Genomic DNA, 26,570 nt, shown 5'->3' on the forward strand with positions numbered 1-26,570 from the left:
CAACTGTATGTAAAACTTCGTTAGGGAAACAATATCAGATAGGAAGGAGCCAAGTCAGTGGACAGCCCATATTTGGCACATCAACTAAACCGAGTGTATTTGAACCATCTATAAAAGCCTCTACATTATTCCTTAATAATAGCCTACGCTGCAAAAAATAAGACTGTTTCCTTCATTTAGAGGGCTTCCTTCAAATAAGTTGCAAAGTTTACAACATGATGAAAAAATAAAAACGTTAAAAAAACACTTTGTAATTATTTTCTTTTTATTTAGGTTTTTCAAGCGCAAAGCAAAAATAAAGTATTTAAATATGTTCCATAAGCAGAAGTGAAATTTTGCAGTATTAACATCTTCAGAATAAATCTGAGGCTCTCCTAAAAGAGCCAACACGGCTGTTCACAGCCCCCCAATCGCTGTATCTCCTGTACTCTCCTGGTCTCAGGTAATACTGACGTCCTCTGAAGTTGGGCTCCTCATGGAAGATCCAGTAACCCTCAAGGACTTGGCAGGAGTTGATATCATGATAATGGAATTGTTCATGAACAAATGGGCAGTCCTCAGTAAACTCCATCATCTGTCCTCTAAAGTCTTCTCTCTCGTAGATTCTCACCTTGAAGGAGCCTCGATGCTATTAAAAAATGAATAAATGATAATTATTAAATGATTATTCATGGTGTTTTCAAGCTTTAAACTATTGATGATCTATCCCCATCCTGTGATGTGGCTTCATATGAGGTTTTTGTGCCATCTTTTAGTATTTTATGAGTTTTCATAATAAAGTATGTGTAGTTTTACCCTTGTGTTGGAATGTATTTATTTGTATTGTTTTTTATAGACTCTAGTTGATATATTTGTGTGTGCTCTAGTATATTTAAAGGTTATATGTATATTACCTAAGGAAGAGTCAAATCCTGACCTCAAGCCTGTTGTAGCCTATATGCCAAAATAAACAATTGATCCTCTATTGGATGAGCCTTTCCTGGGTTTGCGCTGAATCGAGCTCTCATTGAGTTTGGCACCCTCTAACAATTAGGGATTGTACAAAATGGACAAGCCTTTTCACACAGAAGAGATAATTGCTCTCTGAATGGAGTGCATCGGAGCTCTCTTCTGGCTGCCCACCTCCATTCAGAATAAATAGGCAGTTGTTCATAGATGAACGACTGCCTGTTTACACAAGCCAATTATTGTTAGGTTCTCATGCCTGCATAAAAAGACCGACAAACAAAAAGTGAACAAATTATCATTTGTTCTTCAATCCTGGGCCTTTTTTGTACTGCACAATTATGGTTCTTTTTCGCATGATCAAACGATTACCTGAACGATACTGATTTTGTGTAAAAGGGCCCTTATATTCTACAAGTCAGTTGATGTTTAAAAGTACTGTATATATACAAAGGAAGCTTTTAGCTAAATGCATATGATGTAATAGTGTCGATGCAATTTTATAGAATGGTAGATTTTCTCTGTCCCATTTATTCAGTGATATATCATTTTGGTTTTGAACTACTCTACCATCTTCTATATATTTGTCATTGTCAGTGTCTGTTTGTTTGAGCATTACAAACAAACTGTACGACCGATTGACATGAAATTTTGCACACAGTGTAATCTTGACCCCCGAGAAAGTTATAGGCTAAAAAAAAAATTCTGAAATTTTGTTGTCTTGGCAACCTTATTTGCATTTTTTTGCCTTTGCTTGAATTTTAATGTACCAACCCAAAATTTGCTTTTACCAATGGATTCTACGTAGTCAATTTAGTATGCCTGGTTATTTACAACTTGTAATTCCCACTAGAAGAGTCAGACTGAGCGTTGACAATTCGTGTTTCAGGACTGTTTTTTAGCCCCAGTCTAACCCTGGTGGAGCCACTAATTATTTGCCCATTTTGTCCTTCCTAATTCCTCCTTGGATGTCCGTTTGGATAACAGTTTGCAAAAATGATCTGTCCCCAGACAGGAAGACATGGAACAAATTTATGAATACCGCTCCTCATTTATCAAAACTGTCTAACCATAAATAAACAAACAGTAAAAAACTGTTTTTGGTGCCCATAGCAACCAATCACAGAGCAGCTTTCGTTTTACCTCAGCACTAAAAGGATTAAATACTGTTGCCCATAGCAACCAATCACAGAGCAGCTTTCATTTTACCTCAGCACTAAGAGGATTAAAAGCTGTTGCCTATAGCAACCAATTACAGCACAGCTTTTATTTTACCTCAGCAGTATAATATATAGAAACCAATGACGGTGCAGCTTTCATTTTACCTCAGCAGAATAACAAATGAAAGCTGAGCTATGATTGGTTGCTATTGGCGACAAAAAATGCCAAATTTTACTCAAATCAGACCAGAAGTGGGGATTTGTATACGACACAAACAGATTTTGTGCTTTAGATATAAGGTGCCTACTTAAAGTAGCAGCTGCACGAGTAGCTGCAGCGCTGGATCAAACTAACGGGCGACTCGAGAATCAATGCACTTGACAAGCCACCACTTGACTAGCTGAGAGGCCGGGGGAAACTCATGGCCAACTCGAGAATCAACGCAAGCGACAAGTGGATTGTAGCGCTCGAATTGTAGAAACTGACGAAGCAAAGCATGCCCAACATTCTTCAGACTGAGAGAGACACTCAGTTTTGAGAAGAACAGCTTGGAAGTTCTTGGAGGGGGAAGCTTTTAGATACAATGCAAACAATAACTACGACTGTCATGCCCAGCTTTAAGTTAATACATTAACATAGCATTCATCAGCATAGGTGTCCTTCCACGTATTTATGCGTACGTTCTCATATCATCTTTTCTTACTTAAAATGTCGCGTTTGGTATTTCACACGTTCTGTATCGGATACCTGGGCTAGTATCATATATACCTAAAGCCTGAACAATTTAAAGTTGATGCTTTGTAGTAGATAATATTTAATAGAACTGTGTGAGGACAGAAAAAAAAGTTTTCTTTATTCCAGAAACGGCACCGCTGTTGTCTGTTGACTATATCTGGTATTGTAGCTCACCTGATAGACTGAATGAGATAGAGCTGCAATACCAGACACAGCCTATGTACAAGACCGGTGATGTTTCTTGGAAAAATAGACATTGTTTTCTTATCTTGCAAACAACACTTAATATTGCAATGAAAAATGAATAACTTGAAGCCCTTAACATTACTTTAAATCATTAAATAATTAAACTTTATGTTGACTCACCTGAGGAGTTAAACGACAAGATCTGATGGAGTCATTAAAGCCCATCCATTGTTGGAAATCAGGGTATTCTCCCCTTCTCAGAAAGTATTGGTGTCCCTTATAGTTAGGGAATTCATACAACATCCAGTTTCCATTCTCCACTTTTATGGAATTGCAGCGACTGAAATATGAGTGGAGGTCAGAACAGTCAGAGCTGCACTCATAAGAGCGGCCCTGGAAGTTCTTGTCTTCATAAAAGATAATCTGAAATATTGAATGGCACAACATCATATAGACATTTAACAGAATGTTACATACAAGTACTTTATTTAAAGCGAACCCGAGTATTTAGATAACGTCTCAGAATAGGCTACCATGTGTGCTTACATGAGGAATAACACTATTTCTGGACAGTATGTGACTTTGTGTCCTGCATTTTCTTCACTGCAGAGTGTATGTCTGATTGTCCGTCCTCCTAGGACTGGTGGGAGGAGCTGCTGCTGTTTTGTGTTCTGCAGACTGTTTTCAGAGACCTATAGAGATCTTGCTCTCTGTCTCTGCCTCCGTCTGTGTTCATTCACTTCTTAATATATATTTATAGCAGTCTGAGGTCTATTTGTATAGAGGAACAATCCACTGCACAGCCAAATACATGTGATCAAATTTTGCCTGCTTACAACCACCACTAGGGGAAGCTGAGTAGCTTACTTTGTTACAATGTTATTACTGAGTTCAATATATAAAAAGTATGCAGGAAGCTTTCAAGCTTCTCTAGTGGTGGTTTTGGCAGATGCAATTTGATCACTAAGCTCTCTTTTTATGTAGGGGGTGTGGAGCTCTGTGTAAGAGATAAATGTAAATTAAATTCAGCAATTAATCAGCAAATAACTTTGAACTTAAAATTAGTGAACATTAATTTGCTAAAGAATCTGAGTATTCCTCTAAGGACTGTATGCAGAAAAGAAGAAGGTCTCGATTATATGGAATGATTATCATTCTAAAAATCGTACAAACGAGCGAAAATGAAGCATAATCGTTCAGTGTAAATGAAGCCAACAATTGAATGGTGAATTATAAAGCGTTTGCTTTTCATTCATAGTTTATTTTATGCAGGCATAAAAATCATCATTGGCTCGTTCACTAATCGTTTGGTTTGGTTCAATTCATTCAATTGTTCTAATGCACTTGTACAGTGAATGGGAATGACTGAACGGTTTATCATTTGAACAAGCTAACAATGTGTCTGCCTGTATATACAGGCTGCCTGAGTGAACTTGACAAATCGGCAGATCTAAATGGACCCTTAGGAGAGCAACTACAGAAAATTACTGTGCTGGACTTGTAAAATTAGTAGAAAGGCTTGGAAACTAATGTTAGAGTTTTGTATTCACTAAAGCTAGGTTCAAGCTATATTTTTCCATTGTGTTGAGACATTCCATTTTTTATCATTCAGGTAAAAAAAAGAACAGATGCCAATCAAACAAGACAGTGTAACAGACTGCATATCCTGTAGCATGCTGTTATCACAGACTTGCATTGTCCAAAAAATTTGGATTCTGTTGTTTGGCATAACAGAAAAAAGAGGCAATCTCTGTTATGTTGAAAAAAAACAGATCTTGAAGCCCCTTTGAAAACCTATGGGTCTGTTAATGAATCAGCTTGAAAAAAAAATCAAACAGAAGTTTGAAAAGGATAGCTAAACGTGATGTCAAATATAATATTTGTCATTATCAGTAGTAGGACTATTTTATGTTTTTATATTATTTCATACCATATCTCCTCCGCTGCCCTACCAGTTGTTTGTACTCATGCTGCCTTCTTATAGTAGGTACCATTGTTTAAAATTAGAAGTCTTTCTCTTGTATCCATTCATTTACTAACATCTTGTCATTCAAAATAGATGTACTGTAATTTCATTATTCTATTTTAAATATACACTATTTAATAACACATTGTAAAATGTAATATACTAATATATTTATAAATAAGTATAGTATATAAAATGCAGTTGTTACCTTTCCCATTTTGGCTCACGAGGAGAACACTGGAGATGTATGCTTTGTATGCTGTTCATGCATTCCATGGATTGTCTTATATACTGTTTAGTACTGCTGTTTGGGTTTTTTTCTGCAAACGTTAACTGTAATTCAGTTTTTGTCAACAAAGACAATGAGAGAATGATTAGGCCTTTTAACTTGTGGTTTCTCATTGTTCTTTTAATAATGACCATTGTCTTGCTTTATTGTGCTATACTATGGGTTTCCTCATGACTTTGAATCAGCATATCGTGTTCAGAAGTACATGCACCATTTCCCCCTTGTATTAAATATAGTAAGACAAAATATATTCAAAATGCAGTTTATACATAAAATATTCAGACTGCAGAGAGTGAACTTTATACTAGCTGATTTTATCTGAATTTACATTCCTAGTATTCTGATGTATAGACACGTATCAGCTATTATCCCGATGGTTAATTATGGGTCTTCAATTTGCCCCCCAAAAAAGGAAAGAAAGAATCAGGTTGGCAACCCTGGCATGTTTTGGAATGATTTTTGTGCAATGCGTTTTTAACATTAGAAAGTCCCATTGACATTTCATTGGCGTGAAAAAAACGTGAGTGTGCGAGAGCCCTTAAAAGAGCACAAACATTTTAGACAACTTATGCTCACCTACTAGATTGTGCTAGTCGTATTATCTCTGTAATATACCTGCATTACAAATGTTCTTGCTTCACCACTGTAAATCATGTTTTCAGTGGTTGCCACTAGGGGTCTCTCTCCCAGCTTCTCTGCAATCCACTCTCTGCCATTAAGTGCAGAGCTTCTATAGAAATGAGGGGGAGGGGCTATCTTTATATGTGGCTCCTTTTTTTTCCAACGAACCAAACTTTAACGGACTTTGGTTAACTGTTCACTCCATAGGAAGATATGTGTTCTTGAATGTTGTGCATTTTTTTAAAACTTACAATATTTGTCATGTTCGGAATGGCAGGGCGCTTGAACTTCACTTGCATCCATACATCTGCATTACATGACTTTTGAGTTCTGCAACATGGGTTCCAAGGAACATCTCCATGCTGTCGTCTTAGAGGTCCACATCATACTACAAACATCATGGCCTAATGCAACGTATGGACAAATGTCTGCACGGAAGTCAGCACATCACTCCCATCTGACATACATAATTAAAGGAGATGTCTCGAGGAAGCAGTTAATTTTTTTTTTAGCCCAGTCCCCCCCATTAAACACACATTACTAAGCCCCCCTGTAAATGACATTTCTAGCTGGTTCGTACTTACCGTTCCAGCGTTTCAGCAAGTTATAAAAGTTTCCTCAAGATGGCCGCCGGCTCTTTCCCAGTCGCTCGCTGCAGCCCGACGTGCGCGCTCCCGAGACGCCGCCAGCTGTGTCTCCATGGCAACCGGACGCATCGCAGCCGCCGACCAGACGCCCCGCAGCCGCCGACCAGACAGCAGGTAACCGGCGCTAGCCCCCGGCTCCCCAGCGCTAGCTCCCCCGGCGCAGCGACAGCCCCCCCGGCCTAGCGCTAGCTCCCCCGGCCTAGCGCTAGCTCCCCCGGCCTAGCGACAGCCCCCCCGGCCTAGCGCTAGCTCCCCCGGCCTAGCGACAGCCCCCCCGGCCTAGCGACAGCCCCCCCCATCGCAGCGACAGCCCCCCCGGCCTAGCGCTAGCTCCCCCGGCGCAGCGACAGCCCCCCCGGCCTAGCGACAGCCACCCCCCCATCGCAGCGACAGCCCCCCCGGCCTAGCGACAGCCCCCCCCCATCGCAGCGACAGCCCCCCCGGCCTAGCGCTAGCTCCCCCGGCGCAGCGGCAGCCCCCCCCCCGGCGCAGCCCGGCGCAGCGGCAGCCCCCCCCCCCCGGCGCAGCGGCAGCCCCCCCCCCCCCGGCGCAGCCCGGCGCAGCGGCAGCCCCCCCCGACCCATCACTTACCTGGGAGGCTTCTCGGGGCTGCTGGGCTGGGCTGGTCTTCTCCGCTGGGCAGCTCCAGTTTCTGCACCTTCCTCTAACAGAGGATGGTGCAGAATGGCCGCTTCAGCGCGCTCCCGAGCAGTGACAGCTCGTCTGCGCATGCGCAGAAGAGCTGTAGCGGGGAGCACACTGAAGCGGCTCGTGCTGAATGGAGAAGACCGGACTGCGCAAGCGCGTCTAAAAAAGCAAGCTGCCAGCGAATTTAGACGGAACCATGGAGACGAGGACGCTAGCAACGGAGCAGGTAAGTGGAATAACTTCTGTATGGCTCATATTTAATGCACAATGTACATTACAAAGTGCATTAATATGGCCATACGGAAGTGTATAACCCCACTTGGTTTCGCGAGACCACCCCTTTAATCAGCGACTAATGCCATACCAAGTGCCTTTCCTGCCTGTTACAACACTGATGCATTACATCACTTTATGTACGAATTCAGTTACACATATTGTGATTATCTAATGCAAGTATCTCAAATTGCGTCACTCACTAACTCAAATAACTGGTGTTTTGTCATGTCACAGTCCACGATTAACGAAAGAAATACTCCCACAGCTCATATAGGTCCATCATTGTCCCTAGTGTACACACACTACATAGTCGTTGGATAGGTCTTACACATCCTGCAGCTCTATATTTTGGTCCATGGTGTTGTTGACATGTTCAGGGACTGAGTCCCATGTTTGAAGGTAGCCTCCCTCTCCTTCCACATAGCTTGTTCGCATCCTTTTTGGGACCCAGTCCATAAAGGCCTCATAGCATCCAAATTCGGCCCTGGTCATCGGTCATCTCCGGCGCTCCTCCCCCAACATGGATACATTGCTAATGCAGACCCCCTGATGCAGCGGCAGCTGCTTTGTAACTTGCGCTGTGCTGCTGGCCCTTTCTCAGTCCAATCCTGGGGTGCTCTCTTGTGCGCTACTGAGCAGCACACACCGCGGCTGCTGTCTCTCTCTCTGCTCCTAGGACACGACATGGACCCTTTTTTAGGGTGCCTATTGCGCCTGGAAGATTCCCAAATGTCTTAACTGGCGGGTGGGTTTAGCCCACATTATGCCCTATCAGTGGGGTGCAGCTTCACAGCCTTGATTCACTGGCTGCATCATCTAGGGTGTGGAACCCACTTTTCAGCCTTGCATGAGGCCTCACTGAAATGGTACTCTGCATCCCCTGCTGTCCTCCTTCTGCTCATCTGGCAGTGGAGCATGGGCTTGAACCGTTGCTGCATGTGTCCACCTTTAGCGCATGTCAACACTCTCCTCCATGGCTGTGGCCAAAGCCGGTGGAGGGAACTTCGTGCAACTCTTCGCCAGTCTATCATCTCACTACTCCTTCTCCTGACTGAGACTCGGGCAAAGGGGCAGGGCGACACGTCACAGTTTCCGGGGCCACTGGGGCATGGCCAGCCCAAAACCATATAAAGAAAGGGCAGGACCTACCTTACAACAGTTTTTTTTTTAAAACCCGCACGCTATAGCAAGGAGTTTGAATGGTCCAGAAAAAAAAACATGGTTGATACACTAATACACTTCGTTGTGGCAAGTGTATTAATGCATTCACCCATGTGATTTTGCCCTTTGAGGTGAAAATAGTACATGTAAGGGCTGTGCCCACATCCAAGGCGTTTCACTGCAGCTATTAGGTTCTGTTGAACCTAATAGCTGAATGTTCAAGCTGCGGAATTTCACCGTGGAATTCCGCAGCGTGAAATTACCCGCAGCATGTCCTATTTGCCGCGGAAATACGCGCGGACGGCTTCCACTGTAGTCAATGAAAGCCGCCCGTCACGCTATACTTCCGCTGTAGCACAGCGGAAGTATAGCGTGAATACGCGCCCCGCCCACTGCCGGCCACGTCATATGTCTCTGCCGGCGCATCGTATCACACTGCCGGTGCGTCATATGACACTGCCGTTGCATCATGCGGGGGCTACGCAGTGGATCCGGAGGTATGGGGTCTTTGGGGGGCGCCCGTCACGGCCGTGGACATGAGCCCTTAAAGTACAAGGTCCTGCACATCGGACAGCACATGAATCGGGTGCCCATGTGCTGTCCGATGTCAGTTGCGCCTGAGAATCTTGGCCGCAACTTTTAAATAGTTTGTGTGATTAAACCCTGAGGCTAACTTCACAAGGGCGAGCGTGACATCACGACGATTTTGCATATTTCCTCATGCAATGTTTGAGCATCAGTGATGCTTTTTCTTGGAAAATAATCTTGCATCGCATCGCTGCAGCCTGAGATTTTCTCGCTCATTTTTCTCATGTGATAGACTACAACAGGAGTTCCTGATATTAAATATGCATCACACACTGAGTCTGCCTTCACACAGGTGAGAAAATTGCGCAATATGAGAAAACGCTAAAAAAACAATGATTTTCAATGACTTCATTCCCATGTGTGATGTTTCCTATCATGCGATGTTGCGAGATTTGAAAATCACTGCATGATGTATCTTTCTTCGTTTTGCTATTTTTTCTCTCCTATGTTTCCCTGTAAAGCCTCCGATTTATCTCAACGCACGAACTTGCAACGTACGTGCGATGCATTTTCTCTCAAACTCCTGCGCTATGGTGTGGAGTTTAAAAAGCCAGAGAAGGAAGAAAAAAAAAGTGATTCATGCGCAACTACGCTTCATAGCATGGAAATTCCACAGGCATTTTTAAACCTGAGACTAAACAGCAAAGTGGACAAGATTTGCAAAAATCACGTTCACATGCTGCCGACAGTCCGCTGTGGACAAGCTGCACTAAAACTGACATACGGCGCGGAATTTAAATGACGCGGGTGTGTATGTGCGCATAATGCGTGCTAAGATAGAACATGCAACAATTTTTCTTAGCACATGCATTTTGCACAATTCGTGTGAGCAGCAACATGGTAGCCTGTCTCAGGTTTCACATGACCGAGAATCTCGTGCGAGTATTCTGTGTTGCGAGACTCGCCAAACTCGCGGGAATATGAACTACATGAACTTTTGAATGGAGTCATGCACGTGTGTGATGTTTTCCCTCACTGCGATGTGGCAAGGGAAAAATCATGGCATATTCTGTTTTTTCTCACGTTCACCAGAATGCATCGCCAATTGATTTCACTGTGAGCTTAAATACATCACATTGCTCTCACGTGCCGTGAGATGTCTGTGCGATGTACATGCGAGTGCGATGCAATGTTTCCCATTGAAATCAGTGGAAAACACTTCCTATCTTTACGCAAGGGCATTGGAATTTCACAGAAGCATCCGCAGGTAAAACGCAGGTTGCCGATATTGCGCTCTCCTGTGTGTAGGTAGCCTATGGGAGCGAGGTACAGTATATTAAGCGCACAAAATCCACACACGTAATACTTTGTGACCACACACTAGTGTGAGCCCGGCCTTAATGTGCCAGTATGTTACGAGTTTTGCTTTGGTGATGTATTTAAGTACTTAACTTGGTTCTGGTATTGTATTTATGTACTGAGCTTTGTTCTGGTGTACTATTTATGTATTGAGCTTTTGGTTCCGGTGCTGTTTTTATCTAATAAGCTTGATTATGGGGCTATATTTATGTACTGAGCTTGGTTCTTGTGCCATATTAAAAACAGGAGTGGAGGGACACAGTGGGGCTGACTACACACCGCCTAACCATACCTGCCTGCAGTCGCAACATTCGAACAATTTTGCCAGTAATTTCTGTGGCCTTGCTTATTTGCGTATGAACAAGGTTTGGAGAAGGCAATAATAAGGCTGCTTTGTGTGTGTCAGCACATAGCACTGTATCTTCTGCGCTCTCAATACCAGTTCACACGCGCGCATGATACTCCCTTTCCGTGGAGTAGAATGGGTATTTAAAGCCAAATGAGGTCTTCTTTTTCCCACGTTTTATGCAGTGTCAGGCCTCCCTCACACAGGCGCATTTCCTGTGATTAACGCGGTGTCCTAAGCGCCGCGCTAATCGCGGTATAACACTCCCATTGTTTTCAATAGAGCCTCTCAGACAGCTGCCCGATTGATTTTTGAGCGGAGTCTGTACTATTTTACTGCGTTTAGCGCACCTCCTCAATGAAAGTAAAACTGCGGCAAAGCAATTGGGCAACAGGGCCCCTCCATAACAGTATGCGTGCATTTGTCTATGTAATGTCAGTGTCTTCTGTGTTGCATGAATGATGCGTATTGCAAAGTTGCAGCACTGAAAGAGTTAACTGTCTGGTATGTGAGTTGACTGCCTGGAAAATGTTTCTGTTTGTTTGTCATGTGACCTTGTGATATATATGTGGATGCAAGGTACATAAGTGAAAGAGAGAGAAAGGGGTGTGTTGAGTTCTGTCCTGGATCTGCAAGAGAACCACACAGGCACCTTCAGCCTGTGTGGCCCAGAATGGAAGAGGCTGAAAGGAATCTACAGCCTGCCCTGGGCTTGCTGTACCCAGGAGATGTGAACATACCCCTTCAATGCTAAGAGAGAGAGAGAATGAGGAGTCGCCATGCAGCGTACCTTTTCCTAAATGTGAGTTTTGACTGGCAGAGAGTTAGAGAAGAGTTTCCCGGGATCAGGACCCATAGATAACAGGACTGTGGTTTCTCCTGATCTCCTGTGAATCCTCCCTGCCACACCATCTTGAGGTTTTGCACTGTTCTACTGCTGGCGTGTATTGATGGATTGTAACTAGAGATGAGCAAGCACCAAAATGCTCAGGTGCTCGTTACTCGAGCTGAGCTTTTTGTAATGCTCAAGAGCTCGTTTCGAGTAATGAACCCCATTGAAGTCAATGGGAGCCTCGAGGATTTTTCAATGATCTGCCAGCACCCCTGAATTGTTTTTCATGAAAGGGCTTTACATATGAGCCCTTTCATGAAAAACAATAATTTTAGTGTAAAAAAAACCCAAAACCTTACCTCTCCGCTGCTGCCGTGTCCCCCGCCGTGTCTTCAGCTGCCAGGGCTCAGCCGTGTCTTCTCTCTGCTGTCCCTGGCTCTGTAGTGCTCATCTATCAGCAGACGGGGATCTAAAATCCCCGCCTGCTGAAAAAGCTGATTGTGATTGGCTGAGGTGCTCAGCCAATCACAGGCACCTCTCGCCTGTCATTCATTCGGCGAGCATGCTTGCTCATCTCTAATTGTTATCAAGTTATTTTCAAGTAGACGAGTTTCACTGACCGTTCCCGGTTTGGCTCAGAAAGTTAAATCCCTGTACTCTTTATTAACGACAACTGGATTCACTGCAGAGGATGACAGAAAAGACTAAGCTAATCCAGCATTGGGTTCCTCTGTTTAATAGCCTGCTCTTGGCCCCTTGGACATGTCACCGGTTACCCTCTGGGTGGGAGACGGTAGAGCCACCGTGACAAGGCCCAAACTCTACTGTCTCCTAGGCTGGGGCCCGCTCCTCAGACGCTGCACGTGAATTTCACTTGCGCAAAAACGTGTGCAAACACATTTGTCTGTTTAAGCCCTTGTGGTATGTTCAAATGCGGTGGTTTATTTTTTGGATTTTCCACAGCAGAAAAATCTTCAGCAATGCTGCATCAAAATCTGCACCTCTAAGTGCAGATTTTAACATGGATTTTAGTGTAGCGCTTCAGCAGATTTGACCCTTTCAATTGAAAGGGTCTAATCTGCTGCAGACCTGCACCAAAACAAGGCCGCCTGTGCATGGGTGATCCGAATTCCGCATGCAAGAGTCTGCAGCAGAATTTGGCTTTAGTCCTGTTCGGCGACCCTGCGTACTTTCGCTTTCTTTACTGGGATAACCACAGACGCTCGCCATCGGTCATGCGCAGTACAGATTTAAAAATATATATTTTTGTTTTTCTTGCACCGTCCCTAGGCGATGACGCTGTTACCCGCAGCCTATCCGCAATGTTAATTGCGTATGGACTGCGTGTCAGACTTTCAATGGAAGCTGTCTATGTGGAGTCCGCATAAAAATAGAACATGCTGTGATTTTAAATCCGCTTGTGGAAATCACATTCGCTGTCCGCTCATGTAAGTGGACAGGCAAATGTTCTATTTTTTTCAATGGGCGAGGAATACCACAGATCGTCCGTTCGGGTAACAATTGCGGATTCTGCAATTGAAATCCGGTTGTGTGCAGGTGGCCTAAGTGTTAAAGTCTACATAAAATGTTTCAGATTTAGTGTGAATTTTTTCAGCTGTAGAAAATCCACAGCAAATCTGCCACAGATTGTACAGGCGTATTCCTCATGAAACATTCCACAGCAGAATCCACCATGTGAACATCCTCTCAGGGTGGGTCACTATTCATGGGCCACTGTTTTGTGCTTGCCCCCAGGGCAAAATTTGCCATCCATACCCTACTGAAGAAATGCTATGTGTTGCAGCATACAATGGCCCAAAGCACACAAGTGAATAAACTAAACAACGGTTTTCACTTTAAAAGGGTCGTCCGGTTACTAGACAACCCTTCTTCAATAGAGCTGTTTGGGGTTAAATAATCAACTGAGCTATACTTAACCCCTCCTTCACCAGGATCCAGCCCTGCCACCCCCCTGTGGTCCTGGTGTTTGTTGGGATATCGGCTGTTACAGGAAGTCAGGTGAGTGACCACTGCAGCCAATCAGAGGCTAGATCCCAGCAGTGGCAGAGGAGTAAGTATAGCTCAGTTCATTATTTGACCACGGACCACAGCCCTGTTGAAGGGGGGTTGTGGAGTAATTGGATATTGGACAACCTCTTTAACTATATTGAGATGCTGTGGCATGACTTGAAGAGGTCTAGAAATATTGATGAACTGAAACACATTTGCAGGGAGGAATGGCCAAAAATTTTTTCAATGCTGTGTAAATCTTATTTGCAGCTGTTGGAAACATTTGGTGAAGGTAATTGCTGCTAAAGAAGATTTATAGTTTATTAAATTAAAGGGTTCACTTACTTTTTCTCCCTGCATTCAATGTTCTCAGCAAGGCCACCTGCGCACGCCTGGGCCCGATCCTGCAGCGAAAATTCTTGCAACGGGATGCGACCCATGCCACGGTACTGACCTTATACTCACCTGTCCGGCGTCTCCTCTCTCTGCACTGCGAGGTGCCAGCTGGCGCACAGCCGCACATGCGCAGTGCAGAGCCGGCGCATCAACAGTGACGAGGCTCACACAGAAATAGGACATGCCGCGATTTGTTTACCGTGCGTGGTTTCACTCGGTCAAACCGCGGCTGTCTGCATAGGATTGCATTATCTAATGCAATCCTATAGCAGCGTGCACCGGTGGAAATTCTGCGGGAAATCCCACCACGGATGTTCCGCTTGTGTGCAGGAAGCCTAAAAGACATGAACGGTACAACTCTTTGTTATCAGTTTAAATTGTGTTTGTCTATAATTGTGACTTAGAATTCAGACCACATTTTATTAATAATGATCGTAGTAATCACTTACTTTTTCATGCAACTGTAAAATGAGATACATATCATTTATATACAGAGTTCCAGGGAATTTTTAAGCCTTACCCCACTTAATTCAGGAGCACCCACAAACCTCCTAGAAAAAAATTGTTTTGCAACACATTTGAATAATTTCCACACCTTGTAAGGTCAATTTCACTGGACCCTTCTACAATATAATGGAACCGTTTGGGGCAGGGGCGTAGCCAAAGGCTCATGGTCCCGGTGCAAAAGTTTATCTTGGGGCCCCCCAACTTCTCTTAACCCATTAACGCAGAGCATAACTTGAAGCTCCTGGGCCCTATTGCAAAACCTGTAGCAGGGCCGCCAACTATAATGCTTTATTTATAGTAGTGGGCTCCCTATATGTGCAACCACATCCCCTGCATCCCGTATAGTTACGCTAGTGGTTGGGGGTTTGTAGAATGCAAAAGCGATCCTCACTGTGTACACATGCTCGGCTCTTAACAGCCTTCCCATTAAGACTCCCTGCACACTGCAGAGACGGATTCTGCATGCAGAATCCGGCCTTGCCAGCAGTGTCGTCCTGGTCTGTAATCTGTACTGTGGATGGACCTGGCAGGTTGCCGTTGGGCATTTGCAGTACAGATTTTTTTTTTTCAAATTTCCTATTTTTCCTGCGTCATCGCCGAGAAATGTATGGCCTGAGCACAATGTTAATTGTGGATGGGCCGCAGATCGGACGGCCTCCATTGACTTCAATGGAAACCGTCCATGCGGAATCCACGGAAAAATGGAGCATGCTGCAACCGCAATTAGTTTCCACAAGTATGGAGGAAGAATCGATTTACCATAGCCTGCTATGGGCGCTATTTACTGCAGATCCACGGTGCAGACTCCCGCAAATAAGATTCCGCCGCAAATATCCATCCGTAGGCAGGAGCTCTTATAGTGAGCTGTCCCAAATCTCACCAGGCTGTGAAAATCTGGTAAAATCTGGATTATACACTGCTGCAGGTGCAGAGCACTTCAGATGAATTCACCAAATTATAATTGACATTTTTACATTTTTTAATGTATATTTATGTAACCTATTATTTCATGAGGTTTCCTTAGCAATGATAAGTCCTCTATAAGTGCTGTTTATAGTGTTCCTATTAGGCTACATTGGTACTTTAACTATTCTAGCTAGTTTAACCCTTTGGGCCTGAAAACTCCACTGTTAAGTTGCCTATAAACACTGGACTAAAGTTGATGAAAATGGAAGAGTTCAACCAAAACGATTGTCAGGTAAAATATAACTATGAACAATGATTTCAGCTGATCGATGGCGGACTGTCATCGTCTGGAAAGAAGTCTGCCACATTTCTTTGTCCGTCTGTCAGCCGAAAGATCTTTCATTTAAAAAACGATCTTTCTTTCAAAAAATGTTCCCAGATAGATTGTTCGTCTGTTGTCCGGTGTCATTGAACCTATGTGGCCAATTTGAACAACTATGGACTACAATGTATAAGGCTGCATCTGCAAAATGAACATTCACTAGATGATTGTTTGTTCACCAATTGTTCCACTATCTCATGTGTATGGCCTGGCCACTTTTAGATAAACTGAAGCTGTTATCGTCCCCGTGAGAGATGCTGTGTGTGACTGTTTGGCTCTGTCACTGAAAGTGACTTTTTTGATTATGGAGGTTGTCTCGGGGTCTCTACATGCAACACTGTTAGCTGTTCGTTGTGGATTCGATGTGACCAGGACATGGGGAGGGGGTTTGTCTACACAAAAGCTCATTCTGTCTTCTGTTAAGAAGTACTCAGCTCCTTGTTCTGTGCATAGAGGCCATATATTTGTTGAACTGGTGGCAGAGCACATTTCACTTCTGCAGATTAAGCATTGTGTTTTGGGCTGGATTACTGACAGTGTATGTTTCTACTTAGCGGTGCTCCTGGGTATGTGATAGAGACCCTACTGGGGAAAGGCACGGGTGGGTGCTCAATAGCTCTGATTGGCTGGGCCATTAAGCACATTTATAAGAACATGCTTGGTACTATGGGTATATTGCAGTGTATGTCAGTTATTTGATAAAGTCAAATGTAAAAAATGTGAAATACCTGTCCCCTTAGTGGTCATTATGGAAGACAAAAAAGAAGATTTACATGCAAAGAGGCTAACATACCCTATATCTCAGCATAAGAAAAATTAAATGAGACCATAGGTACAGTACATTGTTGATTCATGCTTAAGGGTATGGGGAGTATGCCATGAGTAAAATAATAAAAAAAAAAAAATCTACTGTTGGAGGTTCAATTTTGACTACATCGCATTTATCCACATTAAGTACTTTTTAAGTTTTGAAGAGTTTTATTAAAAAAAATGGATTTATGCTCTCTCAAATTAATTTTCAAAGATGTGTTTTTTTTGTACACTTGCTAATATAGGCATGATTTTTGGGAAGTAATCAAACTGGATATATTAAAGATGATACTTTTTGATTTTATTCACGGTAATTACAACTGTGTTTCAGGTTCTGCTTGAAGGCATCAATAGAGATCCATAACCCTCCTGAAGGAGCCAACTTTGGAACTGTTTGCTCCCCATTCAGAGAATCTTCGGTACTCGCCAGGCCTCAGATAGTACTGCCGTCCCCTATAGTTGGGTTCTTCATAAAAGATCCACTGGCCCTCAGGAATGCTGCAGGAGTGGATGTCATTGTAACGGAACTGTTCTTGGACATGTGGACAGTCTTCTGTGAATTCCATCATATGACCTCCAAAATCTTCCTTCTCGTAAACCCTAATTCTGTAGGTGCCACGGTGCTAGAAGACAGAATAGCTTGTGCATAATATTGGTGATCAACCTTGATACATTTTCAGTTTACATTTTAAGCACATATTTAATAGAGTGCTTAACAACATTTTAGACCAACATATCCATCCATTTCTGACAACATGTTAGGTTTTCTTCATTATTTCATCTTGCATCTATATGTAGTAGAGTCATATGAATGCATGTTAATCTATGTTTTTAACTTTTATATACAGCTGATTCAAATGTTTACATCTATTACATGTGTGAACATTTTAATTAATACTTCTATTTATCTTCTACTTAAAAATTTGATATAACAGAAAAAGATCCTACTTGTGGGGCCAATCGACAGGACTTCACGGAGTCATTGAGACCCATCCACTGTTGATAATCTGGATATTCCCCTTTCTTTAGAAAGTACTGGTGTCCCTTGTAGTTGGGATGTTCATAGATCATCCAGTTTCCATTCTCCACACGAATGGAATTGCAGCGGTTTAAGAATGAATGGAGATCAACAGAGTCACAGTTACACTCATAAGAGCGGCCCTGGAAGTTTTTGTCTTCATAAAAGATAATCTGTGAAAATGAGAAATTGTATTTCAATTGTAGTTATTTGCAGAGTGGATATACGTTTTTATTCATAAACAATAGTAATACACAAGGGGCATTTGTATTAGAGGTAGTCCATCTAGCTGTTACAGGGCCCTTGGAGAGAGGGAGACCAGCCACAGTCGTGAGAAGCTTCACAGGGAATGCCTCTCTGCAGAACCTGCTGTGTGCCTGTGGGGAATAACCCAAGAATCTCCAAAAGGAGATGAGCACCAGGTCCTCTAGTCCCATGGGAAACCTAAATAATCTGTTCATTTTCCCTAGCAATGTCTTTAGATCCCTAATATTATCTTCAATGTTGGTGCACCATTACACAGCATAGTAAAATGCATTATGCAGTTTCATGAAAGTAAAGAGTGAAATATTATATAAATATATTTTAACATTATTTTAACAGAATAATATTTGAACTGCAAATGAGGTGTTTATAGTAACTAGCTGATAAAACCTAAACTTAAACGGGTTCTTCATTTTATGTAAATTAAGCTTATTATCTGCATAATTAAATTTTGCACAATTTTCTAATATATTTTGTTTTTCATTTCTCTACCTTTTTAAGACCTCTGCTTCTCTGTTTGCTGTTAAGGTATGTAAAACAGATTTTATATTTCAATGGAGATGCTTTAATTCGAGTGAAAAGCTGTATGTCAGCAGGGGAAAGAAAGTATAGAGCGATTTATGATCCTATTTGCTAATTTTTTGATACCCTGGTATGTTATGTATTGCATGCACCTCAATAACATCTCCAGAAGCCAACCTTTTTTTTACAGTGGAGACAGCTAAAACTCCCATTGTTGTCCTCATCCATTCTTGGCTTGATTACTGATTGGTCTTCCCCAAACTAAACTCTCCGCTCTCCAATTTTTCCTGAATGCAGCAGCCACACTTATCTTTTCATGCCACTGTTTCACTGATGCCTCCACCCTGTGCTAGTCACAGCACTGGTTGTCCATCCACTATAGACTACTATTTAAACTAATCACATTCATCCATAAAGCTTACCCCCTTATATTTTCTCCCACATCTCTATCTACCAACCTACCCATGTTCTGTACTTCGCTAATGACCTTAGACTAAGTTCTACTGCAGTGACTGAACCTCCTACTCCCGTCTCCAAGACTTTTCGTAAGTCACTCCAGTTAAATGGAATGTTCTACCCCAAGCAATCATGTTTATCCCCAACTCCCACAATTTAAAGCAAGCCCTAAAAAGACATCGCTTTAGAGAGGCATATCATATCCCCAAATCTAACTCTTCCCCATTTATCACCTTTCTACACTCTTTGTCTGAACTTGATCTCAGTATTCCCTACACCACATACATACTAATGCACTTGTGTACATACAGTATGTAAATATTGGCTGGCGAGTGGCTCACATAGCTATATGTATACTATCCTATTTATTTAAGATGGACAGACCATTGTATAGAACAAGCACTTGTACCTCATGTGTCACCCCTTTTTCCACATAGATTGTAAGCTCTTGCGATTAGGACCCTCAACCCTAATGTTCAATCTGGTTATTAATTTCATACTGTATGTAATGTGTAATTTCTTCCCTACATCTTCCCTCTGATTTGTAAAGTGCAGTGAAATGTGTTTGAGCTCTATAAATAAAGGTGGTTATTATGCATATTAATGCATGAGGAAACAAATCTGATGTACACTTTAGTTAACCTTAATAATGATAGTATCATAAAGCATTCTCTTACTTACCTTCCCCATTTTGGATGGATTTCATAGACTGCCCACAGTGTATCTGTGGAATACTCTCAGCTTCTATTTAACTGTACAACCATAAAACCAGGATTTGCATAAATTAACCATTTTTTGCCTGCTGGATTACCATACAAAGTATATTTTAGTGTTTTGTTTTACTGTCTATATGCCTCACGCTGAATGTGCTTGTGACAGCATCCCCAGGCAGTAATGGTTTAATTGGACTATCAAATCCCCTTTGAAACGTTATCTAGAAAATCTTTCTAAAGAAAAAAATGCAAGCACATTCACTATAAACTGGATAGCAGTCTATTCTACCATTACAATGTGCTGTATTAATTGCCCTGACTTCTATTGAGGTCTTTCTGTTGTACTACGCAGAAAATGCATGCACTGTAAAATAGCAAGGACAATCAGGTCATATCAGGATACTGTTTATCAACAACCCTTAACTAAAAAATGTGATGTGGAGAAAAAGAGAAGGGAATTGTTGATTGTTCATCAAATGGTAAGGTAATCACATATTGGTAATTATTATATATATATATATATTAAAGGGGTTGTCTCGCGGCAGCAAGTGGGTCTATACACTTCTGTATGGCCATATTAATGCACTTTGTAATATACATCGTGCATTAAATATGAGCCATACAGAAGTTATTCACTTACCTGCTCCGTTGCTAGCGTCCCCGTTGCCATGGTTCCGTCTAACTTCGGTGTCTTCTTGCTTTTTTAGACGCGCTTGCGCAGATGTATCTTCTCCCTTCGGCTGGTCTTGGAAGCATCGGCGTTTTGGCTCCGCCCCCTTGTACGCGTCATCGCGTAGCTCCGCCCCCGTCACGTGCCGATTCCAGCCAATCAGGAGGCTGGAACCGGCACACGTCATGGGGCGGAGCTACGCGATGACGCGTACAAGGGGGCGGAGCCAAAACGCCGATGCTTCCAAGACCAGCCGAAGGGAGAAGATACATCTGCGCAAGCGCGTCTAAAAAAGCAAGAAGATACCGAAGTTAGACGGAACCATGGCAACGGGGACGCTAGCAACGGAGCAGGTAAGTGAATAACTTCTGTATGGCTCATATTTAATGCACAATGTATATTACAAAGTGCATTAATATGGCCATACAGAAGTGTATAGACCCACTTGCTGCCGCGAGACAACCCCTTTAATAATGATAGGCCTTTCCTATTTGCAACTGTTTTTACAGTTAACTATATTCTTATTGAGTAACTCCAAATAACGTTTGGAAAAGTAGCCACAAGATGCATACTGTATGTAGATTTGTAGTCAAATATTTAGCATATGCACATAGAGAAACAAACAATGTTTAAATGATCTTTACCTGTTTACATTGTTTCATTTCTTGACATTGAAGCAAAGTTGTCTTGTGGCTCTAACTTTAAAAAGCCACAAGTGTCACTTTAGATATAGCTATTTATAAGATACCCTAAGGATAGTTAAATTATAGGCCATTAAGACAACGGTTTTCGCTCAAAATTCGCTCAAAACCCATCTTTTGAGTGATAATTGTTGTGTCTAAACGCGCGGCCATCATGCACTTTTCGTGCACTATTCATTCATCGCTAACTTTTAGGAAGCTAAAAGTCAGTGATGACTCTTATCAGCGCTGTACGCTGAGTTCTCAGCGAGATACTGTTGATACTATTCTTTCAGCTGATATCCCGCTCGGAGCTTTCAGCGATAGCTCTGAGAACTCTATAATAGAATTTTGAACTCCTTAAGGCCGCCTGCAGACGTGCGGGTCGGATCCGGCGGTGAGAATTCTCGCCGCGGAACCCGACCTGAGCGCCTGCAGGGACCAGCGCGTACTCACCCGCGCCCGCTGGCTCCGGCTGTTTGATGTGCCGGCTTGCCAGGCAGCCGGCGCATGCGCAGTCCGGAACCGGCGGCGGGTGAGTGACATTTCTGTGCGGAGCTCGCAGAGCCCTGCACAGAAATAGAGCATGCCGCGATTTATTTGCCGTGAGATATTTTGCGCGGCCAAATCGCGGCCGTCTGCATAGGATTGCGTTTGTTAACGCAATCCTATGCAGGCTTCCAGCGGCGGAAATCCCGCCACGGAATTTCCGCTCGTGTGCAGGCGGCCTTAGTTATTATTTTCAGTGTGGATTTGATACCTGCAACATACTCATTTTTAGTTTTTATTTAATTTTTATTTGTCACCAAGTTGCATGAAAGTAATACTACCTATAAGATACAGTACTAAGAGGGAATTTTATATTCTTAAGGTCATCTGCTTTTAGGAAATGTATAGGATGTAGTTGTGTAAAGGGGTGCCCGGCACTCTCTTTTACATATGGCAGCAGCTCTGCTGCTGTACAATGCGGCTGTAAGTGGTGTGTGTTAAGCCTCCCCCCCTCCGGTTTTGACAGCATTGGAGTGAGGGGCACGAACAAGCCCTATATGTTTCCTTTCACCGGCCAGAGCTACAGCCAGGGAGTGGAGAGCTGCAAAAGGCGCACTGAGGCACCTGTGTGAGCGGCCCCATAGCCTCTAAGAGGCTGAAGAGGGGGGTTCTACCTCAGGTGATAACGTTGATAGTGGCACATATAGCACAACATTGCCAAGAAGATCAAGCCCACTCATAGGGACAATGTATAATGGGGCTAGGCTCTGTCAAGTCTCACCCACTCACGATGCAGGTGGCCATCTTGGGGTATAAAAGGTTAATTTAGAACTGCGCCACAGGGAGACACAGCTACAGGAGAACAGCAGTAATACTATCTGTGGAACTTGTCTTGTATGACTAAGTGTGTGTATACGAGAGAGACTTGACTGACTTTATGGACTATGACAAACATATGTGACGAGTTGTTATGGTTAAGTTGTACACTGCTAATGCAAGGGTTAAGTGCTGGTTTTGTGGGGTTAATAATGACTATATACCGGGTTGGTAGGCACTTCACAGTGGTGCCATGTGCATAGGGAAGTCGTATGATGGAAGCGAGGCTGTATTTAATGTACCTTATGCACATACTTTTCACAGAGGCAGTGTTAGTCCAAGGGATTGGTTTCAAAGGGCTTACTTCATGGACCTCAAAACTAATGAATATTAAAATATAACTTTTATTATTAGTGATTAAAATAAGGAAGAACAAACACATACATATATAAAGGATAGAGAGGATTTAGAGAAGTGTACTCTAATTTCTAATTTGTGCCACTTTAATAAAGAGGTAAAGACTAATCACATTAAGTGGTAGCCAGTTCGCTTGACCACCTTATATTATTAGTCTTGAATTGACTAATATCATGGATGTTTCCAAACTTAATGCGCAGGTGTCATCACGATAATGAAAGATGACAAATTACGAGAAACCTGTGCAAATCAGTAACCCTACGCGTTTCCCCCACTAGGTGGGTTCTTCAGGGGAAAAGATAAAGTGATTTCAGTCAGGATGAAGACTGGATAGTGGCTAAGAGAGATACACGTATCTTAATAGCTTCCTGAACTGCCTTATATTTCAGGTAGATAATAAAAGATACAAAAAAGAGGAGTATAATAGACAAAAGATAGAAATAATCTATTCTCCTGGGTCAATTTAAGACCAGGGTTGCAATTCCTGGCCAGAATTACACTGTTTGATTTTAAACTAGCTAGAACCTTCAATAGATAGGGAAAAAGATGAAATTCCTCTAGCTAGTCCCTATTCGAGCTCTATCTGGGCTAAGATAACCTCAATTGATCTTAGTAGCCTATAATCAGAACTAGATAATAAGAAGAGCTATACCTGGGCTAAGATAACCCTGAATTTGTCCTAATGCCCTATGATAGGAGCTAGGCAAAAAATAGAAACAAAATAAATGAAAAAAACGGCGGCATGTCAGTCCTGGTGATGGGCTGACATGCCGCCGTTTTTTTCATTTATTTTGTGTGCTTTGTAACAAAAGAGTTAAAAAATACGATAGATATTTGAAGACTCTAATATGTTTTATTAGATTTGCAGGAAAAGACCAAATGTTACAAGCCTACTTTTGTAATATTTTTGTGAGCAAAAGGTTTTACAGATAAGTGCTGTACTCTATAATAGAATTTTGAACTCCTTGTTATTATTTTCAGTGTGGATTTGGTACCTGCATTATACTCATTTTCATTTTTTCTTTAATTCTTGTTTGTCACCAAGTTGCATGAAAGTAATACTACCTATAAGATACAGTACTAAGAGGGAATTTTATATTCTTAAGGTCATCGGCTTTTAGGAAATGTATAGGATGTAGTTGTGTAAAGGGGTGCCCGACACTCTCTTTTACATTTGGTAGCAGCTCTTCTGCTTTGCAATGCGGCTGTAAGTGGTGTGTGTTAAGCCTCCCCCCCCCCCCCCTCCGGTTTTGACAGCATTGGAGTGAGGGCCACGGACAAGAGCTATATGTTCCCTTCCGGCAGCCAGAGCTACAGCCAGGGAGTGGAGAGCTGCAAAAGGCGCACTGAGGCACCTGTGTGAGCGGCCCCATAGCCTCTAAGAGGCTGAAGAGGGGGGTTCTACCTCAGGTGATAACGTTGATAGTGGCACATATAGCACAACATTGCCAAGAAGATCAAGCCCACTCAAAGGGACAATGTATAATGGGGCTAGGCCCTGCCAAGTCTCACCCACTCACGATGCAGGTGGCCATATTGGGGTATAAAAGGTTAATTTAGAACTGCGCCACAGGGAGACACAGCTACAGGAGAACAGCAGTAATACTATCTGTGGAACTTGTCTTGTATGACTAAGTGTGTGTATACGAGAGAGACTTGACTGACTTTATGGACTATGACAAACATATGTGACGAGTTGTTATGGTTGAGTTGTACACTGCTAATGCAAGGGTTAAGTGCTGGTTTTGTGGGGTTAATAATGACTATATACCGGGTTGGTAGGCACTTCACAGTGGTGCCATGTGCATAGGGAAGTCGTATGATGGAAGCGAGGCTGTATTTAATGTACCTTATGCACATACTTTTCACAGAGGCAGTGTTAGTCCAAGGGATTGGTTTCAAAGGGCTTACTTCATGGACCTCAAAACTAATGAATATTAAAATATAACTTTTATTATTAGTGATTAAAATAAGGAAGAACAAACACATACATATATAAAGGATAGAGAGGATTTAGAGAAGTGTACTCTAATTTCTAATTTGTGCCACTTTAATAAAGAGGTAAAGACTAATCACGTTAAGTGGTAGCCAGTTCGCTTGACCACCTGGTGGTGGGCTGACATGCCGCCGTTTTTTTCATTTATTTTGTTTCTATTTTTTGCCTAGCTCCTATCATAGGGCATTAGGACAAATTCAGGGTTATCTTAGCCCAGGTATAGCTCTTCTTATTATCTAGTTCTGATTATAGGCTACTAGGATCAATTGAGGTTATCTTAGCCCAGATAGAGCTCGAATAGGGACTAGCTAGAGGAATTTCATCTTTTTCCCTATCTATTGAAGGTTCTAGCTAGTTTAAAATCAAACAGTGTAATTCTGGCCAGGAATTGCAACCCTGGTCCTAAATTGACCCAGGAGAATAGATTATTTCTATCTTTTGTCTATTATACTCCTCTTTTTTGTATCTTTTATTATCTACCTGAAACATAAGGCAGTTCAGGAAGCTATTAAGATACGTGTATCTCTCTTAGCCACTATCCAGTCTTCATCCTGACTGAAATCACTCTATCTTTGCCCCTGAAGAACCCACCTAGTGGGGGAAACGCGTAGGGTTACTGATTTGCTCAGGTTTCTCGTAATTTGTCATCTTTTATTATCAGGATGACACCTGCGCATTAAGTTTGGAAACATCCATGATATTAGTCAATTCAAGACTAATAATATAAGGTGGTCAAGCGAACTGGCTACCACTTAACGTGATTAGTCTTTACCTCTTTATTAAAGTGGCACAAATTAGAAATTAGAGTACACTTCTCTAAATCCTCTCTATCCTTTATATATGTATGTGTTTGTTCTTCCTTATTTTAATCACTAATAATAAAAGTTATATTTTAATATTCATTAGTTTTGAGGTCCATGAAGTAATACCTTATGCACATACGGTGCAGGGAGTCCGTGAGTAGGTGGTGCTCAGAAATTAAATGGGAGTTATGATCTGTATGATGTGCAGACTGCAGCAACGGTGCATTGAGGCCATGATGTTAGTGTGTGTCACAGATCTCTGAAAATGAAGCATACAGAGCTACAATCAATATCAACAGTTTTATGAGAGACTGTTGTGCCTTGCTGGACCGACGTTGATGCATAATGTTAACCTGCAATACTGGCTAAAATTTACGTAATGTTAAAGTACTGAGCCCTCCTATGGAGCAGAAATAATATTCCAGTTTCAGTTCAGCAAAGTTATAAAAAATCTGTCTTCCATCTCCATCTGTCAGCTGCTGCGCCATCCTGAACCTGTCATCGCACCACCAACCATGGCAGTGGTATTTTAATTTTAAAAGATGTATAGTGAGTCACAAAAAGTACTAAAAACAACACTCAAAATGAACACTGGTTTTAGTAATGAGAATAGTGAAAAAACTGACTTGGCATTGAAGTCATGGGCCTCAAACTGTCACGTCAGGAAGAAGAGGATGCTAGGCATTTATAATTTGTTCCGGAGCATGCTGATCACTTCTACCAGTAGTGGTCTACAAATTCATTTACACAAAGATACATGTAGAAGCAATTGTTCTTTTTAAAGATTGCTCTTTTGTGCCAATTATTTTCACTTCATAATCCATATAGAATAATCATCCAAATGATGATCTTTTCCATTTTGTTCACAGTAGAGTGTTATGTCTGCTGGACACACCATGCCACAGCACGGATGCAAGATGGTGTCTTAATAAAAGTGCAAACACACAGTATTTGTACTGACTAATTGCACCATTCTAGGCAAAGATGGAAGGACACCTGCCCCTTACTAATCATC

At 42.3% G+C, this 26,570-nt stretch overlaps 2 protein-coding genes across 3 annotated transcripts; both read right to left on the reverse strand.

Annotated features, from left to right (window-relative positions):
* Positions 1-352: 352 nt before the first annotated feature.
* LOC136577551 (gamma-crystallin-3-like) lies at positions 353-5,236 on the reverse strand. 2 transcript variants are annotated; one of them, XM_066577468.1, is made up of 3 exons: positions 5,202-5,236; positions 3,208-3,450; positions 353-628 (listed from the first exon to the last, which is right to left on the reverse strand). In XM_066577468.1, the coding sequence occupies exons 1-3, from the start codon at positions 5,208-5,210 to the stop codon at positions 353-355; spliced, it is 528 nt and encodes a 175-aa protein (XP_066433565.1). In that variant the 5' UTR covers positions 5,211-5,236. The 2 variants fall into 2 exon arrangements, with proteins under 2 accessions (XP_066433565.1, XP_066433566.1); XM_066577469.1 differs by having other exon boundaries at positions 353-610; positions 3,193-3,450.
* Positions 5,237-17,058: 11,822 nt separating this feature from the next.
* On the reverse strand, positions 17,059-19,661 carry LOC136577901 (gamma-crystallin-3-like). Its single transcript, XM_066577818.1, has 3 exons — positions 19,653-19,661; positions 17,660-17,902; positions 17,059-17,334 (listed from the first exon to the last, which is right to left on the reverse strand). The coding sequence occupies exons 1-3, from the start codon at positions 19,659-19,661 to the stop codon at positions 17,059-17,061; spliced, it is 528 nt and encodes a 175-aa protein (XP_066433915.1).
* Positions 19,662-26,570: the final 6,909 nt, after the last annotated feature.

Source organism: Eleutherodactylus coqui, chromosome 8 (assembly GCF_035609145.1).
Source record: "Eleutherodactylus coqui strain aEleCoq1 chromosome 8, aEleCoq1.hap1, whole genome shotgun sequence".
Classification (NCBI taxonomy): Eukaryota; Metazoa; Chordata; class Amphibia; order Anura; family Eleutherodactylidae; genus Eleutherodactylus; species Eleutherodactylus coqui.